The 27,871-nt window shown below is 34.0% G+C and overlaps 1 protein-coding gene across 1 annotated transcript in view; it reads right to left on the bottom strand.

Annotated features, from left to right (window-relative positions):
• The window catches only part of LOC111046660 (inverted formin-2-like), a 225,795-nt gene that overhangs the window by 121,251 nt on the left and 76,673 nt on the right, over nt 1-27,871 (bottom strand). Inside the window, 1 exon segment of the mRNA XM_039433649.1 lies at nt 9,589-9,679. Coding sequence (XP_039289583.1) covers nt 9,589-9,655 — 67 coding nt within the window. The 5' untranslated portion in view covers nt 9,656-9,679.

The raw sequence follows: 27,871 nt of genomic DNA, 5'->3' as shown, positions 1-27,871 counted from the left end.
ATAATATACGAAGGATACATCAAGTTGAAACAAGAATTTTCTCACAGAAACGTGGCATTTAGATGATGGGAAAGATCAAGGAGAATGTAAAAACTAAGAATTTATCCAGAAATATACTATTTGTTTAAGAATGAAGCATGCATCTGATACCATGGAAGGTCTTGTCTTGAATCACTCCAGAGGAAAACACTCTCTTACCTACTAGTTCTATTAATAGACCTCATCAACATTCATCAAATTGAGATTGTTTATCGTTGAGATTGACAATTGATGATTATTAGGACTGACTGCCAGTTGGGAATGAATCCTTTGAATTCTCAGTCATTGATTTATCAACAAGTTAGATGTGACCACTGAATGCATTCACTTCTATCAGCATTGGTTGAATGGGGAGCAGCTATGTTATTTCCAATGAATGCTGACAATTAAAAGTGAATTACACTATAGTATAGTAAATTACCTTCTCCTCCTTGAGCTTAATTGACCAGCCATCGAGCTCTGAATGGACTTATCCGCCAGTATCCGTTTTGAATATGCATTGAATGCGACGAGATAGCTCAAGAAAAGCTAATTCTGTTGGCGCCTTCTTCGATTTGTAATGATTTAAAGACAAACAAATCACCACTTGGAGTCTGCTAGCATTGATAATGAGTATTTGCCCTTGAGGTATTGCAAGTTCTATGCTATTTTTACACCTATGGAAAATAGATAAAATTTGTTGAATGCTCCTGAGATACAATCTAAGATACAACACTGCAAACAGGACTGGCTTCCTCATTGACAGAGCTTGAAATCTCTTGAATAACTGAAATATCAAGAAGTAATTGGAAAATGTAAAAACACTTCACTCACATGGACTACTTTGAATAAATAAATTGTTTTAGGAGTAAGTTTCATCTTCTTTTCAAGTTAAAAAGCTTCTAATTGTTAATACATTATTTTTCAGTTATCAGTGATGATTTAGTGAAGTATTCTTATTTAATTTGGTTTTCAACTTTTCTAAATTCCTAGTTTATATATATTTTGAACTCAAAATTGGACGAAAATCATGAAGTGTAAACATAACCTATTTCTGGACAATTTCTAGCTAAATTTGGGAAAGGAACAGTATTGGGCTTTAAGCCTGTTGTTCCTTTTCCAATCATTCATAGTTGAGAATGATATTGTATATGTATCAATGTATAAATAAATAAAACATTTCAACTTGAAAATGACCTAAGTTAGGGTCGAAACTAGTTTTTGAACCATTTAAAGTTTTTAAAAATAAAGGGTACTTCAAGATATTTACATTGTTTTTATTAATTTGGAAAATGTAATACATATCGAGATATTCTATTCTATTTTCTTTGTGTTTTATATGATATTATCAGGCTTATCAACTGTCCCGTAATCAGATTTCAATAATTTTCTTGATCCCTGAGTGTGATATGAGACAGGTGGTATATAAATAATTTACAGGAAACTGTGAATTTCAGAGCTCTGATAAATTTCTTAAAAGAGAACCAATCAATTCTTCCGTTGAATATTTATCATATTCATGCTGTCACAATAAAAATGAAGGCTGAAACCAAAAGGCTACAAGCATTTGTGAGCCGATTGGACGGACAATTTCTGAGTTTCATTTCACTAGTTCACTAGTTCATGACATGAATTTGTCATGTCTTGGATCTTCTACTGCCGAAGTGGCTAGGAAAACTCATTAGTGACGGACATAAAAAAGATCCTCCACTGTACACGCTTGTTAGAGGAGTGGTGACTGGGAAAATTCGCACCAAAACAACATTAGTATTTGGGCTTTTTAATTCATTAAAAGTATTCCTGAATAGAAGATCATATTTAAGAATAATTGATTATAAGAGCTGTGCCTAGTGGAAAGTTGTGTGTATATTTTTGGCTTCAAAATTTTCTGAAAAACCTTAATTTATTCAAAGTGCGGTGATATTAAGTGCAATATTCGACTGTAATTTGGTATTTTAATAATTCCAAATTCAAAAATTTTAGCTCATATATATTTGGACAGAACTTTAAACTTTAACTTCCTTCAGTAAGAACATAACCTTTTTTTTCGGACATTTTATTATTTATCAAAATTTGGGAACCGAATAGTTTTGGGCTATGCCATAGCCTACTTTTGATAGATTATCTAAAGTAAGCCATGGCTATGCCTGTTGTTCTATCTTGATCATATTCATATGATTTGTAATTGTATCAAAAAATAAGTAAATAAATACGATCTCTAAGAATATGAAGATTCTTCAGAATAAAATCTCACTAATCATTTGCCATCTGAATTGAATTGAAATGAATTAATCTCCAAGAATATGAAGATTTTTTAGAATGGAATCTCATTTCTACTCAGCCATCCCCCATCTCTAATTTTGAGGTGATTTGAGAACTGTTCAAAATGAATTCAGAAAATCAAGGATATCTTAAAAAAAGTGAGAAAAAAACAGAAGTCATTCACACCTCTCATACGAACACGGAAATAAACTGTAGTCTATGTCATTCATTAGAATCACTAAAATACTCGAAACTTGTGCTTTCAGGCCTCGGTTCAAAGCAATTTCGACTGTTAATCGATTCACACATGCAGTTCATAACTACAAGAAGCACATCACAAAGACCCAGCCATGAATTAAATGATGAAAACACGTCACCTGTTACGTAATACGCGGTGCATTATAATATCTAATCGTTTCTCGGCATCCATTTTCATCTCGAGAGAAAAATTTCAAATTCAAATCTGTCGCCAGTTAATTGATTTGTTCGCTCAGAATTTACATGTGAAATGTTGACTAATTTTGTCATTTGCATGTGGCTAGTGTGTAATTATTTTCTCGACTTGTGCGACCTTTCAAAAGCCTTGCCAAGAACGCGGTCGCCATTTTGTTTTCCTTCTCACTCCAATTTCCCTAAACTCATCCATCGGCTCTCTCTGTCTAATGTGTGTCTTTTGTTGTTGAAACTCATAGGCGTTAGCCGCGTTTTATGACCATTTACTTGCACTGTTATTGTTCAGGTTGAATTACTTGAACAGCAACTATCCACTTCAGCATTAGTTAAATGGGAAGCATAGTTGGAAATGCTGTCAGTTCAAAAATGAATCTCACTTCTTGTAACACAATAAACTCCAACAAATCGCAGCAATAAAACATGAAATGCCCGTAAATCAACTCGTAGATCTCCTTGAAGATTATCACCTTATAATGATGTCAGTCTGTGTCAGTGGCGGCATATTGATTATAGAGCCTTGTTCCTCAATCAAAATCTTTATCCGGAATATTTTATTGTTACATACTTCCATATTCTAATCTAGTTCAAGGTTGATCCAAATATAGTTCATCCGATATTACTGAAATTTAATTATCCTCAATTACCTGAAAATTTTACGTACGCATCTTAAGGTCACCGACATTGATACGACATTTTTGAATCATTATTCCAAACAATAGATACTTGAACTTCTCATTGTAATCATTATTGTTCAAGTGTTAGTACAAGTTGATTGCCGTAACTTAGTATCTGAAAAATTTAAACATCAGATTGTACATGGAATAATTGAGATCTTTCAATTATTATATTGATACTGTTTCAAATTCATGATTATTTATTGAATGAAAATGTTATAAAATAGTTTTGTAGATAAGGATGGTCGTCAGGAGAGAAATTCAGCTGCCCTAAAGCTTAGCACACATACATAGATTTTTGTTCGTACAGTATTTTGCCGTCCTCATAAATTCTATCCTATACTAAATGAGCAACTTCTGTTTATATGTTTAGATGTTTGGATGTTTATATGTTTGTATTACACCGGATCTCGAAATCGGCTCTAACGATTCTCACGAAATTCAGAACATAGTAGGTTTAGGCTATAATATAAAGCTTCGATTGCACTAGTTCTCATCCTTGGGAAAACTCGCTGAAGGACATTAAAAGGATAATTATTATTCATCCTTGGGAAAACAGCTGATAAGATTATTTCGTCTGTTGGTGATGAAAGTGAGTGAGCGAGTTCATGTGTGTGGGACTGTGTCAAAATTATGACTCAGCTGTTGAACTTTTGTAATCATTCAATCAGGTACTTAATGCCGGTTGCAAAAAAGCCGGGTTATTTTCAATTATGTTTAATTCTAGTAGATCCATCATTTTGAAATGGTCTTCTCTGAATTGGTTCACGTGAAGCTAATCAGGATTAAAATTCAACCGGCTTTTGTGCAACTGGGCCTTTGTGAGGGAAATTTTTGCATTCCTCTGGGAATTAATCTCAATTTACTGTGATTAGATAGAACAACATTTCTGTATGAATGTTATTATAATTTCTTCTTTTGTAATACATTTTTCATGCTTTTGTACTCCAGAGCGAAGCTCGGTCCCCGATATTTATATTAAACAGATTATGTTTGTCAAGTTCCGTTTACTGTGATATAATTCATAAGGACGGCAAAATATCCTACCAACAAAAATCGATTTGTGTGTGCGGGGCTTAACGCTGCTGCAGTTTCAATTTTTTAGTGAACCATCTATATAATATCTATATCAAATACCCTGAATACTTCCCTGAAATTAATCGAACAACTCAATAACCGAATCAACTCACATCGATTAACAACCAGACAAACATAATGATTATAATTCAACACTTTACACGACTTCTTGTGTAAGTTAGCACAGTAATTAAGTTCCAAGTCCAGCTATTTAGACATGTGAGGCCCCCTTTAACACATGTCTACTTGTCTTACTGTTTGCGCATAATTGCGCTGTTAAAATTGAATTTTATTTGATAGCATCCGACAGGTAGAGAGATTGAGGAGGAGTGGATGAGGAGGAGAAGATGAGGAGGCAACACTCAACGGAAGACGTCGTGTTCTATCACGCCCAACAACCCACTCACAGCTAAAACTACAATTTATTTATTTATTTCAGCAATACTGGTTGTGTATGCAATGAGACGGCAGCCAACCTGTAATCCCTGTCACTCTAGCATCTCTCATCTATGCAAAATCCACATTTTATTGTTTGGTAGATTAGTCGAAAGTTCTTGAGTGGTAAAAGTGGAGTAGCGAATCAGTGGGATGTATTAGTTCCAAGATTTAGACAAAGGAGAATCATGTTGAGGAAAGTATCCTTCACTTTTCATTATGAATAGCATGTTGAAACTAATCACTTATAGAAACTTTCTCATGTCAGAGAGATAAGCAAGACTACTTACTGTCTGGCATAGAAACGATCAACAGTATTGATCTCTAGTAACATATCAATCTCTAGTAATTAGAAGTTCCTTAGTAAAAACAAGAATTGGATAGAGATAAGGAATGGCCAAACATTTTTATACCTTTTTCACCTTCTCAAGGATTGGGAAGGTTTTTTAACCATAGTTGGAAAACCCTTCAATCCTCCACCTTTTTGTGCACCACATTCTTGTTATTTTGTTTTAATGCGTATTGTTGTTGTTTGCATGTATTCTTTTTGTTAATCTGTGTCAAACTTGTATGTGTGTGTGAAAATAAATTGAATTGACTTTCAGCTAATTGAAATTGATATTAATCATGTCTTCCATGTGAAAAAATGAAAAAGTATACCAAAATGAATTGATTGGGAGAGTTTATAATAATTCTGAGGATGAGTAAACCTACTTTAATCCTTCAATGGAAATGATTTTAATCTCGCTTTGTCTAGTCGATGTGCTTTATTCATTTGTTTTATCTGTGTGTAATGCGTTCTGTATCCTGTATCTAGTGAATTGTATGTTTGGATGAGTCTATAATTTCGAATGTCACTCATGATCAATGAACAGACCCAAAATTAATTACAATATCGGAAGAACGGTTTCGGTTTTAACAACTTTGAATTAAAATTAAAGTAAATAGCAGAAGAATAGTCCTACTGTATTATAGTAGTAAGCAAACGATATGATTGATAGATTAAGATCCTACCAAGAAGAACGTCTGTCACTCCTATGAACCGCCATTGTTGTGACGTTCGTATGGATCGCCCATTGTGGGAGTGGCTTGCAGCTAGACCAATAGCATACGTTCACTGATTGGTCGTTGACTACCAATCGTGTTGCTTGCTCACTTCTCAGTGCATTCTGCTGCTGTTTACTTCAGTTCTAGTTTACCAGAGATTGATAATCATGTAACGACTGAAACCGGTATCTTGATATTTCAATAAATATATAGCTGTGACAACTTGTAGACTTTTCATTCAATCTTATTCTCCTATGCAACATGTCACATCTTTTCATTATCAGATTTGTACTTCTAACCAATTTTTTTAGAATTGTTTGCTATTTTTTCTAATGGTAAACACTGGAATACAAACCAGTACAAGCCACTACAATATCAGATTGAAGTAACTTTTTTCTGGACTTATTTCAAAACAATTAAAAGAATCAAATAAAACTAAAATATTGATTTCTCATTTGATTTTTTCGCCCGTCCAATAATTAATTCGGTATTTAGATTACAAGACGTAGATATGCTACAGGAGGGAAAAAGAAATATCGAAGACCATCAAAGAGATGACAAGAATCAAGTTCTCATTACAATATTGATCAACAATTTTTATAATTATCAATTGTGAGGCGAAACAGGCAAATATATATAATCTTGAAGGGGGAAAAAGAAAAAAAAAGAAATAGATTCTTCTTCTTCAGGTTTATTGATCCCCATGAATTCTATCAATGAGTAGGAAACCCGTAAATTAATTGAGAAATATTTTCTCCATGATCTTTGAGTCCAACAAGAGAACTGCACAGATCACTCTACAAAACACTTTCAAAATAACGATCTGAGTACAAGCCTTTTGTCACGGTACACATTCCTATTACGCAAGGGCACTCCTTCTCAAAATGCATTACTGAAATTGATTTGAATATCTGCGGCCAAAGTACGAAATATTTAAAACAATTCATGTGCAGACAAAAAAGGCTGGACTCAAATGCGATCTAATGCTTGTAAATTGAATTTATAAGATGCCTATCGTTGAAATTATTGCAAACCGGGTGAGCGGCGCGAGGCAACCAAGCGTGACGAAACGTGAGTCTGCAGCAGATAAAAAGTGGCGCGCACACCATAAACACACCTTTAAACAAATTGAATGCAGCCGGGAGGGGATGAAGCATTCTGCTGCTGATCGAATCGAATACATAAACTGTCTCGTTATTGTTTTAATAGACTTTATTGGTTCAGTGGGGTATGTATTGTTTGTTTTGCATGCAGGTAGTTCTCAGCACGTTAGGATTACTTGTATAAGATTCTTCAGAATTTCCCTATCTTCAATGATCTACACTACATAGTCGGTCTCCCATACAATCTATTGTTGAATTTTGGTTAATTTATTGTATATGTCATGCTAGACTTTATTTGATTTTCTGTACATGTACTGTATTTATGAGTGTGAAATAAGTTTGAATTTGAATTGTATAGTTAAATTATTATTTATTATATTACTTGATCAAATTATAGATTCTTCATTCCTATTATTTTATCTCTTGATTTATCCCATTCCTTATAATTTATTTTATCCTTCCGATCGATATGAGATTTGAATGAGAACTTTGGACCTGACCGCGAATAAAGAAGTATTGTGAGTAGATATGATGATTTCCTATTGATTCAGAAAGTGGTTCATTCGAGCAAAAGAACCAGATACTGATGCATTTCAATCCACAAATAAATGAGACTTTATTTTTATTTTCACAAGAAAGCACTGATCATGAGAGAAAAACTGAAGATACTCCTTGTACTTTCTATCTCAATTTTAGATAATATTAGATAAGTCCAAAATAAGGTTATGATTACACTTTTCTGAAATGTAGTCCTATTTCACTAAGAATTTAGAATTTTGACGGTTGAGAAACTGGATAGAAAACAAAAATATTACACTCGAGTCACTATTAATTATGTCTCCCGAATTGAAAATCTGAGGTAAAAACTCTCATCTATCCAAAACTATTTATTGTATCCTCTACACCCTAAAGCCCAAGACTATACACATATTAATCAAATAAATTGATTCATCAATCATTACTTGCTTTATTCTCGTCAACTATGACATCATTTCTTTCTCTTGAATATACTCGATTATGATTGATTAGATAGATACGAAATTCTCCCCCTGACGGATTTTATCCATGGGGAAAATTAGCTGACAATATTTATTACATGATCACTTTGTATTATTTTTTCTTTCAATAAAAGCTCTTATTATTATTATTAGATACGAAATTCATTCCAACATCAGATTCTTTCAAGAGATTTCGATTTTTAAAAACCGCACTATTGCACTTGGCATTGAATATTTGCTCCACTTAATGAAAAACCGTAAAATCTCTAGTAATACTCTAGTAATCTGCGGGCAAAGACGAGATACAGACATAAAATAGCAGCAATGAAACTGATACCAATGCAGATCAACTTTATTACTTTATGACTCTCAGTCATTCATGATTTCATCACTGGAAACCTTGACCCTTCCTTCACTTGGCCTTCTTATCTCCATCTCTAGTCTCCTTTTCTCCATCTGACTTCATTTTCTCCTGCTTTGTTCCTGGAAATAGAGTCGAATAAAGTCTCCATTCTTACCTATATATGGTATAGTCCGAGTACCAGGCTACGTTTCCGCTTAATCTTTCGGTATTTGATCAAATTTTCACCTTGATTTAAGAATCTTACAAATATGGACCAGGGTCGCAATCGGAATGAATTGTACTGAATAAATCTAGGAGAACCGTACCGGATGAAAAAATATGGAAGAAAAATTATGCGAAATGTTCAATAACCTCCTACATCCTATTCCTCAATAGTCAATAACAAAATCAAAGGTCTCCTTTCATGAGATTCATCATGAAATAACAGCATACAGGTACATGAAATAACAGCAATTAGGTACAGGATTTGTACCTAATATACAATAATTCAAAGAGAGCATCCATTTTCAAGTATAATTTCCAAGTTCTCGTGAACTGAGTATCCATATTCCTCCTCAGTGGTAGGTCTGATTGGCAACTCCTTAATTGACAACTTTTTGCCAGGCAGCTGATAACACATGCTTCTAGGAGCTGGATTTGAATCATCAAAGAATCCCGGCCATTTCTTCCATCATATCGCTTTATATGGCGAAATTGTTGGAGCGATTGTACCTTAGGAATCATTTTTCAACATGCTTTATTCAGAATTCAAAATGTTGAATATCAATATTGGAGTATTATATTAGTATTATTGGAATAATAATATTGTGAGTAACAAAACAATATTGGAGTAATAATATTAATATACAATATTGGATACAATTATTTATTACCAATCAAGCTAGTCAATAGCTGGCACAATTATCGAATAGTTCATCGGATAGGAATTAACTGGATAGTTTGTTTCATTAACCAAACTCCGCATTGAGAAATACCAAGGGATTTAGCAAGTCTTTATATGTGTGCGAGCGTGATATTGTTGTTTTTAGAAACGAAATACTGTGCTGAAAAGTAAAAGTTGAAAAAGCATGCTAAAAATTGGTGGATAATCCAATAACGTGCTTAATTAACAACTGATAATACTAGTATAATAGGATTTGCTTGGATGGATGACTCACCAGAAGCAAGTTTTTTGGTGTAGTCTGGGTTCTCGACGATATAGTCGAGGCCTATTCTTGACTCCATCGCGCCACATAACTTCTAAGTCACCTGAAAAACAGATATACATTCAAATCATAAAATATATAAAATATCAGAGGAACTCAGTTCCACAGACAATATGAGCTAGGAAACAGGAGTAAATTATCACAAATTGAATTCAAAGAACGAGAGTAGCATAAATTAAGTAAAATACCCTAAAAACTCTGCACACTTCACTCTGTCACATTTTAGTATAAGAACATTCTGTTCCCAAAAAAATTAGCAATTAAATAATGAATGGATTGGAAAATGATTGGGAATTATCATGAAATTTCCAACCCTCTTGTTCCCCTGAGCAATTACTTGCTTTATTGGCTCGGTGGTTCGGAACATACCAAAAGCTTAGCCAAAAAGTCCACTCATCTCTTATCATCACCCACTCACAAGTCTAGAGCCAGAGAATAGCTAAATACTGTATAGTCCGTACAAAATTACTTCAGAGAAATTGAGGGAGATCAGCCAATTACAGTGATTAATAGAGTAATAGGCAGAAGCGCAGTTGCCAATTTGTCAGTCGTCTGACAGCTTTCAGACAGGAACTTCGCATGTGTAGCATGAGCACATGAACAGTCACTAGAAGGTAGAAGTTGGAGATCGCTGGCCGCTTCAAAACGGCAACATCGCGCCTCTGTATCCCTCCCGCTGTATGCTTTCTCTGCTGCGCATGTCCATCCCAAGTAAGAAGTAATTTTGCACAGAGTATAGCTATACATCTTGATTGTTTTTCTATGCTAGAGCACATAATATGGGCATCATCCTCAGTAAAAAAAAACTTCCCCTACTAATCAATAGATCCTACTCGAATTGGTCACCACTAGGGATGAAATTAATATAGTTCTGAAAATAGATATTTCTTTCGTCGTAACAATGAAATATTGCTATTAATTTACAACAGTATGGATATCCAACTATCCATCCATCCAACTATATAGATATATTTCTGTCAGAAGAATAAAATGTATTGGCAACGAGAACGAGAATTATTCAAGAATCATCTTCTCTTTCCTCAATATCACGCTGAGGACACATGGATCAGTGTAATCTGTGATGTCTTCATTGTTTGTGTACAACATCAACAACATCGTAATGGCATTTTTCCCTTTTTATTCATTTTCCCCCGCTCAAAGCAGATAGATCTTTGGCGCCACCAGCTGGAAACCGGCTCAGGCTTCACTGTTGGTAAAACATTGAATCAGTATTTATGTCAAGTGCTGCGGTTTATAGCTCAAGACCAACATTATATACACACACTATAACTGCACTGAAGCCTACTGCACTGGCTTCTTTGCAAGCATTGTCATAATATGCATGATCAATAATGGTACTTGAAATTTATATGCAATACTGTTATATGAGTGGATGTGGGAGTTGGAGAAAGAGAGAGAATGGAGGAGCAGGAGTATGAGAGAGAGAAAGAGAGAGAGAATAATTGATTGATTGCCTATATAAAGGGCAGAGTTAGGACTCCAGGCCCTCTCTGCCACACAACCCTTAGAGAGAGATAGAGAGATTAGATTAGATTTCTTTATTTATGTATGTTACAATATTTACTGACTTATACACTAATTTACATTAAATGACGGTAATGCTGATCATTCAACGAATTTTACAAAGTATAGATAATTAATCAATGAGAATAAAAATTGAATGCAATTAGAATAACGATGATATAATATTGTGATGTAACATCATAAATCGGCGGTGTTTTAACAATAAATAATTGTCGATTCTTTAAGAAGGATAAAAATAATATCCTTCCCATCAACACACGACCGGGTTGTGATGGAATAGAGCTGTTGGGAATATTATATTATAACAATATTATAACATGTGAATATGTGATTTGAATCTTAGAAATGGGATGAATGGATAAGATGGATGATATTAGAATCAGTAATAGTGAATACAATATTGCATTGATGATTTAAAATAGATAAATGGAACAAACGTTATAGGGTGTGATTTAAATAAGATTTTAGAAATTGATTGAGTACTAATTACGATATACAATACTAAAGAACAGAGAATATTGAGATGAGATGATGAATATGTATTATGGATGTGGGAGGTTGAGAGAGAGAGAGAATGAAGGAGAAGGAGTATGAGAGAGAGAGAAAGAGAGATTGATTGATTGCCTTGATTGAGGGCGGAGTTAGGTCTCCAGGTCCTCTCTGCCACAGAACCCTTAGAGAGTGTGTGTGAGAGAGAGAGATTGATTGATTGATTGAGTACTTTATTTATGTAGATTACAATATATTATACTGGCTTATACACTTATATACAATAGCTTACAATACAGCAAAATTATAGATGAATTTACATAATATAGACTAAGGAAATAATTTTTGAACTGTATATGATATGTAAAAGCAATTTGTAATATAATAACTATCGATAATTATATTGTAGATTGATTGATTGAGTACTTTATTATGTAGATTACAATATATACTGGCTTATACACTTATATACAATAGCTTACAATACAGCAAAATTATAGATGAATTACATAATATAGACTAAGAAAATAATTATTGAAAGTATATGATATGAAAAAGTAATTTGTAATATAATAACTATGGATAATATATTGTTATGCATCTACATAAATTGGCGGAGCTTTGGACATATCAATGTCCATTCTTCGGAAAGAATATTAAAAATATCCTCCCCAGTAACTCTCTACCAAAACGTTAATTTAATTAATTAAGCTAAGGATTTATTTATTAATGGAAATTTTGTAAAAGTTTTAATTAATATAAATATTAAGAGAAAAAAAAACAGAAAATTGATTAAGTAAAATAATTATATAGGTAGATAAGATCAAATTATTGATTAATAAAATGAAGTAGGCTGAAAGTAGTAAGGGTAATCAACTTTCAGTGATATACAGCAGTATGCAGTGGATAATTAAAAAAAACATGAGTTTATATATATATATATATAATATATATATATATATATATATATATAATATATATATATATATATATATATATACAGTTCATCCTATAACAGGTTCAAAGGTTTGTATTTGTTGGATGGGTGGGGGATGGTTGTCATGTGATCGTTCTAGGGCCGGACAGTTTCAGTCATTTGTTCCAGAAGATGTTTTTTTAAAGTCAGGATGAAGCTCGCTCGGCTCTCGATGGACCTGATAGAAACAGGAAGTGCATTCCATGCACGACAGGCACTGACTAAGAAGGATTTTGTGAAAATAGTAGTTCGATGATTGGGTATCCTTAAAGTACTTTCTCCGGTTCTAGTATGTGAAGCATCTATCCTCCTACCTTCAGAGACAAATTTGAAATCATCTTTAAAATAGTTCGGATTACCGTATTTCAAGATATCTCTAACAAGCTTGACTATTCGAAAAAGCTTTTGATCGGGAAGCTTTAATGTTGAACTAGCAATGTGGGCTGGGGTGATATGATCATGGCGTTGGAGAGAGTAGACGAAACGTAGACAATAATTTTGGCAACGCTGTAGTTTATCATTCAGAGTGACTTGCATATCGTTAAGAACAGAATTACAATACATTAAATGTGGGAAGATGAGAGATTGAACCAATAATAATTTAATGTTAAGAGAGAGAGAGAGAGTGAGTGAGATTGATTGATCGATTAATTACCTCTATTGGGGGCGGAGTTAGGACTCCAGGTCCTCTCTGCCACACAACCCTTAAATTAATATATCAATTAACGGAGTGTGACTTGATAAGACAAGTAGAGTGGGAGAAGGGTTGAGATGAGTAGAAGAAGTAAGTCAACTAGATCTAGAATTGGGTGTTATTGATTTTGAGAAATCATTGAAATTTTGAGAAGTTATAGATTTATCAAAGAAAATCATAGTGGAGGAGTTGAAGGAAGAATGAGTGCATGATGAACGATTGGTTTCATTTATTTATTGATAGACAATAGATACAATGCAGGTGAAAACAACAGGCATTCGTCCATTAGTTGAATAAACATAATGAAGAGAAAGGTTATCCTGAGACCTGTCACAATTATTAAATAATGAACACATCATGAAAATATTTCTCAATATTTTCAACATAATAAAGTTAATGAGATTGAATTGAATGAGATAGAGAAGAGTAATAAGTGATGAAGTAAAATGAAAATGAAAAAAATATTTAGGCGGAGTTACGACTCTCAGTATTACCGAGTATTGAAGTATATGAGAAGTATTGGGTGTCGTCATGAGTATAAGTTTAGCCATATACAAATAAGACCATATTAAAAAAGAGAATTGAACCTGATACATAATAATAAAATACAAAAATTACCGAAGAGATTCGTCTCATGAAAGGGAAGGGTTGGGATTTCTAAGACAAAATCAAGGATTAGAAAAAGACTTGACAGATAAATCTCTCTTAAAATTGTATGTCATCATGAGTATAAGTTTAGAGACAAATTGATAACAAAAATATAATTGAACCTGATACATAATGATAAAAAACAAAAATTACAAAAGAGATTCGTCTCATGTTGGGGGAGGGTTGGGATTTCTAGGACAAAAATCAAGGATTAGAAAAAGAATTGACATATGAATTTCTCTTATGAGTGAAATCAATAAGAAAATTTCAATTTTGAGAAAATTTGTGACGGAAGCAAAGTAACAAAGAATTGAAGCATCATATTAGAAAGGAGAAACAGGACAGAAAAAAATGAGAAGAGGGCAGGAGAGGGGATGACTTAGTTCAAGGACTAGAAAATTACTTGACAAGTACATTTTCTTTTTCAATCATTTTCACTAAGAAAAACTATTATTATATAATTTAAAACTATTATATTATAATTTTGTGTGATTCGGAAAAATAACGAAGATTTATTGAAGCAACAAATGGGAAAGGTGAAAGAATGTAAGAGGATAGGAGTAGAGATGACAGAAAAATGAGTCATAGGGTATCGAAGATGATAATGTGGTTTAGAATAAGTGAGTGTGGTCAGTTGACGGGCCTCTCGCAAAATAATTATGTACAGCACTGTTTTCTTCGCTCTTGACCTTGTCTTTTTAGTTTAATTCTGAAGTTAGTGTACTCTGTAGTCTGTAGAACTTGCGGTGTGCGGTTTCTTTTTTACGGTCTATAAATACAATATTGTTCTAACCACGTTGACTCTTTTTTACTTCAGACCAGTTTACTACTGAATGGGGAGATATTTGGTGGAGCCGCTACTGTTGTAAGTTATCACCTACTGGGCCTACATGAAACTTGCATATTTTTTTGTGGAATGACTGACAAAATACTGGTATGTCTCACCCTGATTTTAGCAGGAAGCAGGCCTTCATAGTCTTTCACTATGTTTACTAGAGAGTAATACAAAGATAAGATGGCTTGAACGATAAGTAATATTCTATTAAAATATCTTTATGAAACACAATAGAAGTTATCAAGTAGCCTTTTTAAATTTATCAAAACACAACTAGTTTAAAATCTCAAAGAGTTTGAAGGTTTGAAGAGCTCTTGAGGTGTTGATATTTGAGGATAAAAAGGGTGCAAGATAACGTTTTGTGTGTCCATAATTATTCCAGTAACCCTAGAAAGGAAAGTGAGAATTTCTCTTTATTCACAATACATAACTTTCACATCGAATTTTTCAGTAAAGAGAAAAACAGTTTGTACAGTTTTCCAATTTAGTAGATCTATTTGAGTTTATTTGAATGGTCTAACTAATCAATTATCATCCTGACAGCTAAGAAAGAAGTGATAAGACAAAATATGCATCAGCGAGGTGATAATATTCATTAACATTACCAGATTCTACTAATCACGATTTGGAACTACTTTGTCTCCTCTAGTACTTCCTCATCAAATATTGACAATCACCAAAATTTATTTCATAGTTCCGTATGAAATACTCACAAACATAGCTTCAAATCACTTGGAGAATTAGAGATTAGCCTCCCAATATATTGGAAGCTAAATGATCCTACATCTCACTAAATGCTCAAAATTTGACAATTTTATTCATGCGCCCTTTTCTTAATTAATTCCACCTTCAAATCTACCTGAATTTGAAATTGTTGTTTTATAATGATTTGTAGTTTCAGATTGATGATTTGGTGTAGAAATTAAAATAGACATAACCTACATAATATTTGGACAATTTGAGACAAAATTAGGAAATTGAAGAAGTTTTGGGCAATAGCCTGTTTTTTCGACTATTGTATTGTTTGCTCTATCCAATAAATAAATAAATCCCTGTGCTCATTACCCTCAAATTTTCACTTCATTAATCCTCGTTAATGCATTGACCACATATATAATTCTTATTACTGTATCTATATCAGTCCTATCACTGCATTCTTATCACCTGTTATCTAATCCCAAAATATTCTTCATGAGATTGATTGATTGATTGAGTACTTTATTTATGTAGATTACAATATATACTGGCTTATACACTTATATACAATACAGCAAAATTATAGATGAATTTACATAATATAGACTAAGAAAATAATTATTGAACTGTATATGATGTGGAAAAGCAATTTGTAATATAATAACCATAGATAATAATTAAATTGTTATGCATCTACATAAATTGGCGGAGCTTTGGACATATCAATGTCCATTCTTCGGAAAGAATATTAAAAATATCCTCCCCACTAACTCTCTACCAAAGGTAGAGACAGAGGCGGTAGAATTCTATTGTCGATTGATTCAAGTGAGAGATCAATGTCAACAATTAACAAACCCCCTAGGGCATTTCTTAACAATAATCAAGCTCCAGGTAGTCCGCATACAAGATATTAATTAGCGTGTGAATGAACGTAATTCTAATCAACTAAATCACAAAAACACTACGGAAGGGAGAAATTAATAACCATACTACAACATTCTATTACGTAAAACATTTACAGCCAGAAATAATTATTGCAAACAACCAGAAGACATAAAAATTACGAGATTTCAATTACGGGACTTGATATCAATTACGATAGGACTAAGTAGCAGGTTTCAACCTTCTCATATGTTCAAGTGCACTAAACATGGCACTACTGATCCCAATGGTGCAAGTTGCAGGTGAAACGAGTTATTAGATTTTCAGAGAAACATAATTTATTCTCTTTTTATTTCAAGTTCACGTCTTTCCCCAGGTAGCAAGCGGTTGATGTGAATCATTAAAACACCCACAGTGCGTAATTTTCTCAAACAGGAATATACCTACCTGAATTATTAGACCGATATACCTATAACTACACTGCACACTAGCTAATCCTTTTCGAAAATATACCCATAGTTATTCATCAGCTATATCATTCAGCTAAACACCGTGTGTACGTCTCTGAATGCTGGCAAAGATCTATAATTTTGTGGCGATTATTATACGCTTTTAACATGGACATAAATACGATGCAATTGGTCGGACACTTCTTGGTTCATATTGGAGTTCAGGAAAAACAACATGGTGGGAGTTTAATAGGTTATGGTGATAAACAAGTGTGCTGGACTGTCGTGGGAATAGTCACTGTATGTTACGTCATGTCGGATTATAAACAGAGGATGTGATTGGAGCTCATAGCGCCTTGCATTGGATTATCGTGTCCAGATGGGAATATTTCCTGAAGGACATCCAAGGAGAGAAGAATCGAGAATAGATGAAAAGAGTTTTTTTGAACGAGCATTTCTTTGGATTGATCAACTTCTAGTTTTTAGACTGGATTAATATAGAAATAGAATATTCATTAACAATTATTATTAGTAGTTCAGAGCTCATTCATGATTGGTAGCTTTTAAATTGTTGCCAAACGATTAAGAGGATTTTTTGTTACAAAAATTTGTCATAGATTAGCTCATTCTCAGAAAATCTTATATTAAAATAAAATAGAATTAATCCTCCTACTCCTGGAAGGAGCCATTCTATTGGTGAGGCGGCAGAAGAATGCTGGAAATCTATATATGTGAAATGTTTATTTTTTATTTGGTGAGAATGATAAATAATCACTCATTACTCATGATTCATTGAAACAAACATAATAAAACATTATTTGAATGGAAAAAATTCATTGATACTGTTTGGAAAACTAGAAGTAGGTTAATATTATAAAAGTGATCAAAGTCCACCCGTTTGTACGGTACAAACGAATAAGAAAATTATTGAGATTATCAATTATTCTACATAAGAAAATTATTGAGAAGAACAATGATTTATCATTGTACATTTTCAAGTATGTATGAAGTATTAACGAAGAACAGTTTAGGGCTGCGTCTGTTGATCCTCCCCAATTATTATTTTAATTAATCATTGAATTAATTAATAAACTATGAATTATAAATATTGCTCTCCAATATCAAAAGGGACATAATATTATGTTGAATCCATGAAACACTAATGGAAATTATTAGATCGATCAATATATTGTCTTTTTTCTTTAGAGCTATTTTCAATATAAATAGAAATATAATTCTGAGTTCCCTCAGATTGTGACGAAATAATTTAAAAGGGTACACAAATTAATATTTTTACTAGCAGGTAACCCGTGCTTCGCAAGGGTCTATTTTAAAACTTGACGTAATGACATCTAGAAGAATTGAAAATAGGCCTATAATAATCCTCGTTTGATTAAGAATCTATAAGCAGCATTTGAAGTACCTAAATCAGTGCAGTAATTCAGACGTGATGATGCGTCAAACATAATTTTCCTATCCTCTACACGTTTTTAAGCCAGTTCTTTCCTTTATTATAGTATAGAAGATGATTGAAAATAAGCTCGAAATTCGAGAAAATAAGATTATTCAATTGCAAACTGTTGGCAACTGTTGATTCTATTAAATCATTCACTATGAAGAGATAGCAGACTTTGTGTGTCTGCAGCGTTATTGTCCTGACACCAGCTGGCTCAGATCTTAAAAAAGTAGACTTGAGATGCGCGGGAACACTATCGTCAGTTGATCAATTTTCATAACGGCAAGGAAAGTTGTGTGAGTGCACCACACCAGATTTTTTGAAGATACTGTATAATGAAAATGTGCATATGACCCTACTATTTTTTCGCTCAGCTTGCCAAAATACCCCTCATTCCAATATTAAAATTTTCGACTGACTGTACAGTGAGTCAGTCATTCTAATTTCGATTCTTAATTTCGACCATATGATTTGGTGATTTTTTTATGAAATCGTATGTACCATTAATGGAATTTGAACATTAATTCTGAAAAATCTAGATGCAAAATTTGGAGATCTAAATCATTCCCGTTTTTCTGGTATGCAATCCACAAGTTGACATGTTTTGATGCGAACAAACGAACAAACACAACCCTACTCTCTCTTATTATATAGATTCCAATCTTGGGAAGTCCAGGTAGCCTGGAATCCAGCCTTCCAGTCTGCAACTTCATTTTACCGTCGTTGTCATTTAGATACAAATTCATCCCTGATTCTTACGATCATTTCAAAATTCCTGGTTTCAATTTCTATATAGAACTGAAGACAAAAATACATCAGCAACACCCTTCCAAGCATTACATTCTATCATCATTGATTCTTTAATTCTTTATTGATTCTTTAATTATTTATTGACTCTAATTCTTTATTGATTCTTTATCACAAATGACAATTTATTGCCAGGTCTTGCAAGACCCATTGCATTTGCATACAAACACTCTTCTCACTCAAACACTCTTCTCTCTCAAACACTCTTCTCTCTCAAACACTCTTCTCACTCAAACACTCTTCTCTCTCAAACATTCTTCTCTCTCAAACACTCTTCTTACTCAAACACTCTTCAAATCACAAATAATCCAGGTTACTATTTTAAACGAACACCATTATGCCATCATGACATAACATGCATCCCGTATCCACCAATAACTCATGTACATACAACACTATTACACATACGATTACACAGACGGCAGGCAAACACACTAATAATTAATAACGTAATGTGTTAATACTAATCCATTGCGGTCTGCGGTTTAACTAACGGTGTGAGCAGGAGCAACTCGCTCTATTCACTTTCAACTGCCAGCATTTCTCTCAAACAACACCTATAACTTCTCATCCAACTAATACTGACAGTTTTAAATGAATCAAATTTAGTGAGATTTCAATCACACTGTCAGCATCCTTATGAATATAAAATCAACATTTCCCATTCAGCAAATGATGACTGTTTGAAGTGAATCTCAGTCAGTAAAGTAGTATGCGGTAAATAATCTGCACTTTGCTGCTGTGTGTTGGTGTGGGTGGAGAGGTGCAGTGCAGTGAAAGCTATAGTGAGGTCCACGTTATAATGGCAGTGGAGAATGATAGGAGAACAACGTTGCCGAACCTCTGTCATTTCGATGCCTTCTATAGACGGTAGCTGATAAAGGTCTATTGATAAAAACACTCCACTCACATGGACTACTTTTCAACAAATTAATAAAAACAATTATACAAATCTTGAAGTACCCTTTATTTTTTAAAACATTAAAAAGTCCAACAACTAATTTCGACCCAAACTTGGGTCATTTTCAAGTTGAAACATTTAATTTTCATTTTTAACTTGAAAATGACCTAAGTAAGGGTCGAAACTAGTTGATGAACTAATTTATAGTTTTTAAAAAATAAAGAGTACATCAAGATTTGTATATTGTTCTTATTAATAGGTTTATTGATTTAATATTAACTGTTCATTCTCGTTTAAAATAATCATTTATATTTTATTAAGCAAGAAATTATATTTTTCAATAATTCTTTTAAGATGAAATATTTTGCTAATCAATTAACTATTCTAGATTTTTGAAAGACGATCTGGAAACAGAGCAAAGCGAGAAAGAGATAGCGCTGTCCGCTTTGTTGAATGATAGACAAGTCTATATAATAAGAGAGAGTAGGGTTGTGTTTGTTCGTGTGTTCGTTTGTTGTTTGTTCGCATCAAAACATGTCAACTTGTGGATTGCATACCGGAAAAACTGGAATGATTTAGATCTCCAAATTTTGAACATAGATTCTAGAAATATCAATCTCGTGCACCTGGAAGCCCAAATTTCAATTTTCCTTCTAGATTTTTCAGAATTAGTGTTCAAACTTCATTAATCTATACTTATAAATTCTTATCTCACTGACTCACTGACTCACTGATCACGATTTCTGGAAAACTACTGGATGGATTGCAACAAAACTTGGAATATAGCTTCCTTAAACGTCCTAGGTGCTCACTAAGAAATCTTTTGGCGATATTTCAACTCTAAGGGTGGTTTTTAAGGGTTTAAAGTTCGTCTTTTAGCATGTATATTCTTCTTCTCCCAATCTCCTTATCTATATATATAAAGCGAAATGGCACTCACTCACTGACTGACTGACTGACTGACTGACTGACTGACTCACTCACTCACTCACTCGCAGAACTAAAAATCTACCGGACAAAAAAGGTTCAAATTTGGTAGGTATGTTCAGTTGGCCCTTTAGAGGCGCACTAAGAAATCTTTTGGCAATATTTCAACTCTAAGGGTAGTTTTTAAGGGTTTAAAGTTCGTCTTTTAGCATGTATATTCTTCTTCTCCCAATATCTTAATTATAATTGAAATTTCCATATCATATGTTACTATAGAACTATAATCTAGATAGAGTACCTCTTCAAAACAGTTGTTAACTGGCAACTAAATTAATAATTTTGTCAGGTTGGCATTAAGTTGAGTTGACTATGTTAGGTTGGCACCAAGTTGAAGATTGAAATCCATTTATCGCGGAAAAATTGATTGGGCACTGCTACTTCAATCCTGGGAATATTATATTACTAGCCGTCAGGCTCGCTCGCTCGCCATATCCTTTTAGCCAGACGATTAGTCTGGACCCCCGACTGGATTGTCCTAACATATGATAAAAATGCCCAAATGAAAAATGCAGGCGAGCGAAGCGAGCTTGCTGATCTCATTCTTGGACGATCCAGTCGGGGGTCCAGACGGATAGACGGATACGGCGAGCGAAGCGAGCCTGACGGCTAGTTATAATAGAAATGTCCATATCATAATTATGTTATTATAGATCTATAATCTAGAGGGAGTACCTCTTCGAAACAGTTGTTAACTGGTAACTTAATTAATAATTTTGACAGGTTGGCATTATTGAGATGACTTCATTAGGTTGGCACCAAGTTGAAGAACGAATCAAAATGCATTATTGAGAACAAATGATTGGGCACTGCTGCTCCAATCAGTGCTATTCCTGGAGATAGTTTTTTATTTTCATAAAACAAACTTTTATGACGGGAGTTGCTTCTATCAATTGATCCTATTCTATCAAGACTAATTTAATTTTGTTTGTATATCCGATCGCGATAACTGCTTAAACAATTTCGATGAAATTATAATAATTCAGTATGATATATGGAGGGTATTTTCAAAACTTCAGAAGTGTCTGTTGTGGAATCTGTTTGCAAAGAATGAGGAAATTTGTCAAAATTTAACTTGGGCGGAAGAAAGGGGTCATTCATTAAAACGGCCAAATAGCTGTTGTTCCTTTTCCCAATATTCTACAAAATTCGCTGCAATTGGACTACTATTCTACAGAGCACTTCCAAAAAAATCAATGATTAATCGAATGATTTGACTCAATAGTTTTCATGCCAAGTTGTGGCCTAATCTCAAAAACGATTATAACAATGTTGGTAGAATTTAGATTATAAATGGTTCACAAAAATAATCTTATCTTTCAATTCCCGAAGCGAAGCACGGGTGCCCTGCTAGTATAGAAATAACATTGCTAATCAAATACTGCAACAACGTGGTCCAACGACGTCCACAACGTGGACCTCACTATGGAAAAAAGAGATTAATTTGAAAATTCCAACATTGGTTGAATAGGGTACATTGTAGTTAATAATGGGGGAATGCTGCCAGTTCAATGTAAATATCTTCTTCACTTTCAACTGTCAGTATTAGTTTAATGAGAAGTAATGAAGTTATTCATGGGGGAGTACTGCCAGGTAAATGTAAATCTTACCACAGCAAATGTGATGGTATACGCTTTAGTTTGTCAGCATTGATTGGATGTAACGCATTAGAGATGTTAAAGGAAGAATACTGCCAGTTGAATGTGAATCTTACCACAGCAATTGTGATACAATTCACTTCATTTTGTCAGCATTGGTTGAATGATAATTTCAATTTCAATGAATAAATATACACCCCACTATATATTATATGTGAATGGAAAGCATTAAAGATGTTGAAGGGAGAATACTGCCAGTTGTATGTGAATCTCAGTGTAGCAAAATGTGATATGATAGCTTCAGTTTGTCAGCATTAATTGGATGGGAACGCATTGAAGTTGTTTATGGTGAACGATGCCAGTTGAATGTGAAACTCACTGTAGCAAATGTGATACAATTCAATATAATTTGTCAGCATTGGTTAAATGGCAAGCATTGAAATAATTCATGGATGATACTGCCAGTTGATTGTGAACCTCACTAGTGAAAAGTGATGCTATCCGCTTTTGTTTGTCACCATTGGCCATACAAGGAGCACTGAAGTTATCTATACAGAAACACTGCCAGATAAATATGAATAGCACTAGTACAATTTGCGGCTACGGTGGCTGCGGTAATAATGATCGTAATTAATTCAACAGTAGACATGAAGCGCATGCGCAGTTCAGTTGTGCGAGGAGGTTATCACGTTTTCGTCGCGCCGGCGCCTAAGTACTCGCGCCCCTGTGCGTGTGAGAGAGTAAAAGAAAGAGAGAGAGACAGAGAGATTTTGCTGAACCCGGTCAAGGTGTCTTCTGGATTGGGATGAAGTTCGTCGGGACAACTAGTACAGTAGTAGCAACACCAACTACCCAAGAATAGTGTACAGGTCTAGTGTATAGCTCTATATACCATCCTTGCCAACTACCAACCAACTTCATTCCGACAATTGTGAGATTCACTTTCAACTGTCAGCATCGGCTCCAATTAGAATCATTGATCTTTTATAGGATGATATTTTATTACTTTCCTTACCCTATTACCATAGGTAAGGAAAGTATTGCTTTCCGAAAAAATTAAGGTACCCCAATTTCTAAATTTCTATACGTTTTAAGGGCCCCTGAGTCCAAAAAAGTGGTTTTTGGGTATTGGTCTGTATGTGTGTTTGTGTGTGTGTGTGTATGAGTGTATGTGCGTCTGTGTACACGATATCTCATCTCCCAATTAACGGATTGACTTGAAATTTGGAACTTAAGGTCCTTACACTATAAGGATCCGACACGAACAATTTCGATCAAATGCGATTCAAGATGGCGGCTAAATGGCGAAAATGTTGTCAAAAACAGGGTTTTTCGCGATTTTCTCGAAAACGGCTCCAACGATTTTGATTAAAGTTATACCTAGAATAGTCATCAATAAGCTCTATCAACTGCCACAAGTCCCATATCTGTAAAAATTTCAGGAGCTCCGCCCCATCTATGCAAAGTTTAATTTTAGAATCTCAATATTATCAGGCTTTAGATACAATTTAAACAAAAAAATTTGAGTGGAAAAGATTGAGCATGAGAATCTCTACAATTAATGTTCAGTAACATTTTCACCTAAAATTAAAAATAAGCTCGAAATTCGAGAAAATGTGATTATCCAATTATTGCAAACTGTTGGCAACTGTTGATTCTATTAAATGATTCACTATGAAGAGATAGCAGATCTCATGTGTATCCAGCGTTATTGACCTGTCACCAGCTGGCTCAGATCTTTGACTTGAGATGCGCGTTTACACTAGCGTCAGGTGATAAATTTTCATAACGGCAAGGAAAGTTGTGTGAGTGCGCCACACCAAATTTTTTTATATTATCTTTTATAATAAAAAAAAATCAAAATCATTTATTTGCTAATTATAAAGATAAAAATAATGAATAAAACAAATACTTCATACTTATACACAATAAAAATAAAATTTTAACTTAAAATTTAATTGGCGTTGCCAGCAAAACCTAAGTTTGTGTGCTAGCAACGAGTACCAAAAGATTTCATTTAATTTAACATAAACATAAAAGATGATTGAACATTTTATTTGAATGGTAGTAATAATAAATAAATAAGTTAAATAATAATTGTAGTAATATAATATCTGAAAAAATGTAACTTAGTGAAAATAATATCAAAGAAAAAAGTTTTTTTTTTAATAAAGTAGATTCTAACTGAACATGAGGCGAAAAACATTGTTACTTCTGATCCATCTCTCTATATTTTTAATGGCTGATTTATTAAATCTATCTGAAATTAATTGGTCTGGCAAAATATTCATCAATCTATTACTCATCTATATGAACTGCCTGCGGCATACTGTTAAATTTGTTCTAGGAATACGGTAATGAGATGATGAACGGAAATTATACGACGGAATGTTAGTTTCAAAGAGATTTTTATACTCTATCATTATTTTATTCATAGGGGGGTAATGCTGACAGAAGTAAATGTCACTTTAGTATTCAAAAAATAACTTTAAACTGTCAGCATTGGTTGAATTAGAATCATTCATTTTAATCATAGAGAATGGTGATAGTTCCAAGTGAACCACACCATAGTGGGAATCATGCTATAAAGTCAGCGGAAATGAAAAGACAACAGGGTTGCTGATTCTCTTTTGACTCTCTCGAAGGCGTTGGAGCCTTCTATTCAAGATAACTGTGATTCAATTCAAGTTATTCCAGTATATCTGATGTACTATTAATTGTTTATACAATACATTAAACAAAATAATTGTTTGTAACAATACATTTTCAAAATTGATATAGAATATTTTGGTATTTCATTTCCTCATGGCCAAAAAACGATTGGATACAGTACCCATTTTACGAGATCAAAACTCAACTAACTCCAACTTTTCAAGAGTCATTTTCAAGTATAAAAAATGCGAATACGATTTAACAACACCGTGGAGGTAGAAAAGGATAGATCTATCTGCTTTGTCAAATAGCTTACAAGGATAGCAAACCAATCCTGCAGTATCAACAGGACCTTGTGAGTTCAGTTCCAAGTATTTTATGAAATAGATACAGATGAAATTAGTGCATTTATTAACGTTTTATTAGTTTGTAAATTTATTTTTTTGTGAAACACTGCATTCAATTCAATGTTAAATCAGGTGGTGACTCTATAACGTGGATTTCACTATATCGTAAAGGACGACGCTACACACACACATTCACACACACACTACTACAATGACAGAAGGCGCAACAGGTGTAGAACGACCTTGACCCATTTCTGGCGCGGCGACCACTTAGGGGAGGCGACGAACCCGGAACCGGCAAGTTCCCGGTGCCGTGAAGCCATTGCATCCCTCGGGAGCGAAGGGCCGCCCATCCCGGTGGAGCAGCCGGGACTCAAAGGAGCAGACGGTGGCTCGGTGGTCCGTTTGGAGAGCAAGGTCGCGACCAATAGACTCTCTCCGCTGAGTGGCGCAGTGGCGCATATAATCGTCGTAATAACGCCGGCGATTTGTTGAACATCACTCTCACTATCATTTCAGCTCAATCTACCTTCCTTGCTTTCCATCATGTGCAGTCTTGTCCATTTCATCTTGCTCATTTCATTTCATCAGTTCAGTTCATTTCTTCCTGTTCATTTCATAGTCTTATTCATTTCATTCATTTGTCTTGTAGCCTAAACAGCGATTTGTTGTTCATCACTATCATTCCAGCTCAATCTACCTTCCTTGCTTTTTATCATGTGCAGTCTAGTCCATTTCATCTTGCTCATTTCATAGTCTTGTTCATTTCATTTCATTTCATTTGACTTGTCAACATCAATTTGTTGTTTGTCACTGTCACTATCATTCCAGCTGAATCTACCTTCATTGTTTTTGTCTTTATTTCGCCTTATCTCTTAAGCCTTCTTAAAATATATCTCTTTGTCACTCTACCTATTGCATTGAAAACATTATTTGCATCGCAACTCATCAATTCGATTCAATCATATTGTATTCAATCAAATCAGTATTCTGATTTGTTAACCCCTATTTCTGAGCTCAATCTAGTTTCCTTGATTCTTATCATGTTCTCGCCCCCTTACTATTGTATTCCCCCGAATTTCTCACCAAGTCCAGTTTCCTCGCTCCCTATGAATATCATACATTGTAGCAAATTAATAAAAACAATATAAAACTTGTAGTACCATTTTTATTTAAGATAGAATTGATAAAGTTATGAGCTGCAACTATTTCCATTTCAGTTGGGTGAAATGAATGTGAAATAGATTTGCTACATAAAATCACTTAACTCATATGGGCTACTTTATTCAAATTAATAAAAAATAAAAATAAAAACTTGTAGTACCCTTTTTATTCAATAAACTTTAAAACAATTAAGTGTTTTAATTAGTGTCGACCGATCTTAGTCCGTATCTGTCTCTTTCTCAACCTATACAGTTTCTTTATCTCTTAACATGTCCTTACTCCAACACTACAATAGGCTACTTCCTATATAGTTTTCCTGACACGATCAATTTTCCTTGCTTCTAATCATGTCATTGCCTCTTTTCATTTCATATCATCAAACTATCTTACTCTATCTACTCAATTTATTTATTTATTTATTCGTGGACAGAATCACAAATCATATAAATATGATTAGGAATTTGTGCTGATATCAATAAAATAATCGCTACTTCGCCATAATCGCTAAAGATATGCTAACTCGTAGCACCCCTCTTTTTCATCTCACTAAAATAATAGTTTCCTTACTTTCCACATATCACTAGCAGATCTGCTTCTTTTGAAGTTGATGAAGATTTGATGAAATAAACCTTATGTTCACAATAATATTTAGAAGAAAATAGTATTGAACTGTAATGATCTGATGATGCACTACAAGAGATTTAAATGCATGGTGCAAGAACACGTTATCTGGGGTGGCATTGCTCCTCTCTAAATTCCACGATTCCAAGCCATAATCTTGTCATATTTATCACCATCAATGACTCTCAATACCTCACAACCCTCTCCCAACATCTCCACTCCCCTCCTTTTCAGTTGCTCAAGTACATCAACCACTCCAGTTGCGAATCACAGACCTTCACTCGGATCTCGACTAACATTGTAAGACCTAATGTTTGATTCAGCGCTCTGAATTTATTTATAGATGGAGTCATGAAGAGTCATGGACACATTGAGCACGCGAACTCAGGTATTTCAAAGTGGAGGACTCCACAGCCATTGAATTGTCGCCTGTGAGTCACAAACTGACAATGCTGTTTGCAGCCAATTGCCAATTCCTGTCGTTCTGCAGT

Source organism: Nilaparvata lugens, chromosome 7, assembly GCF_014356525.2.
Source record: "Nilaparvata lugens isolate BPH chromosome 7, ASM1435652v1, whole genome shotgun sequence".
Classification (NCBI taxonomy): domain Eukaryota; kingdom Metazoa; phylum Arthropoda; class Insecta; order Hemiptera; family Delphacidae; genus Nilaparvata; species Nilaparvata lugens.
The sequence above is the reverse complement of the archived record's forward strand: the minus strand, read 5'-3'. Positions and strand labels throughout refer to the sequence as shown.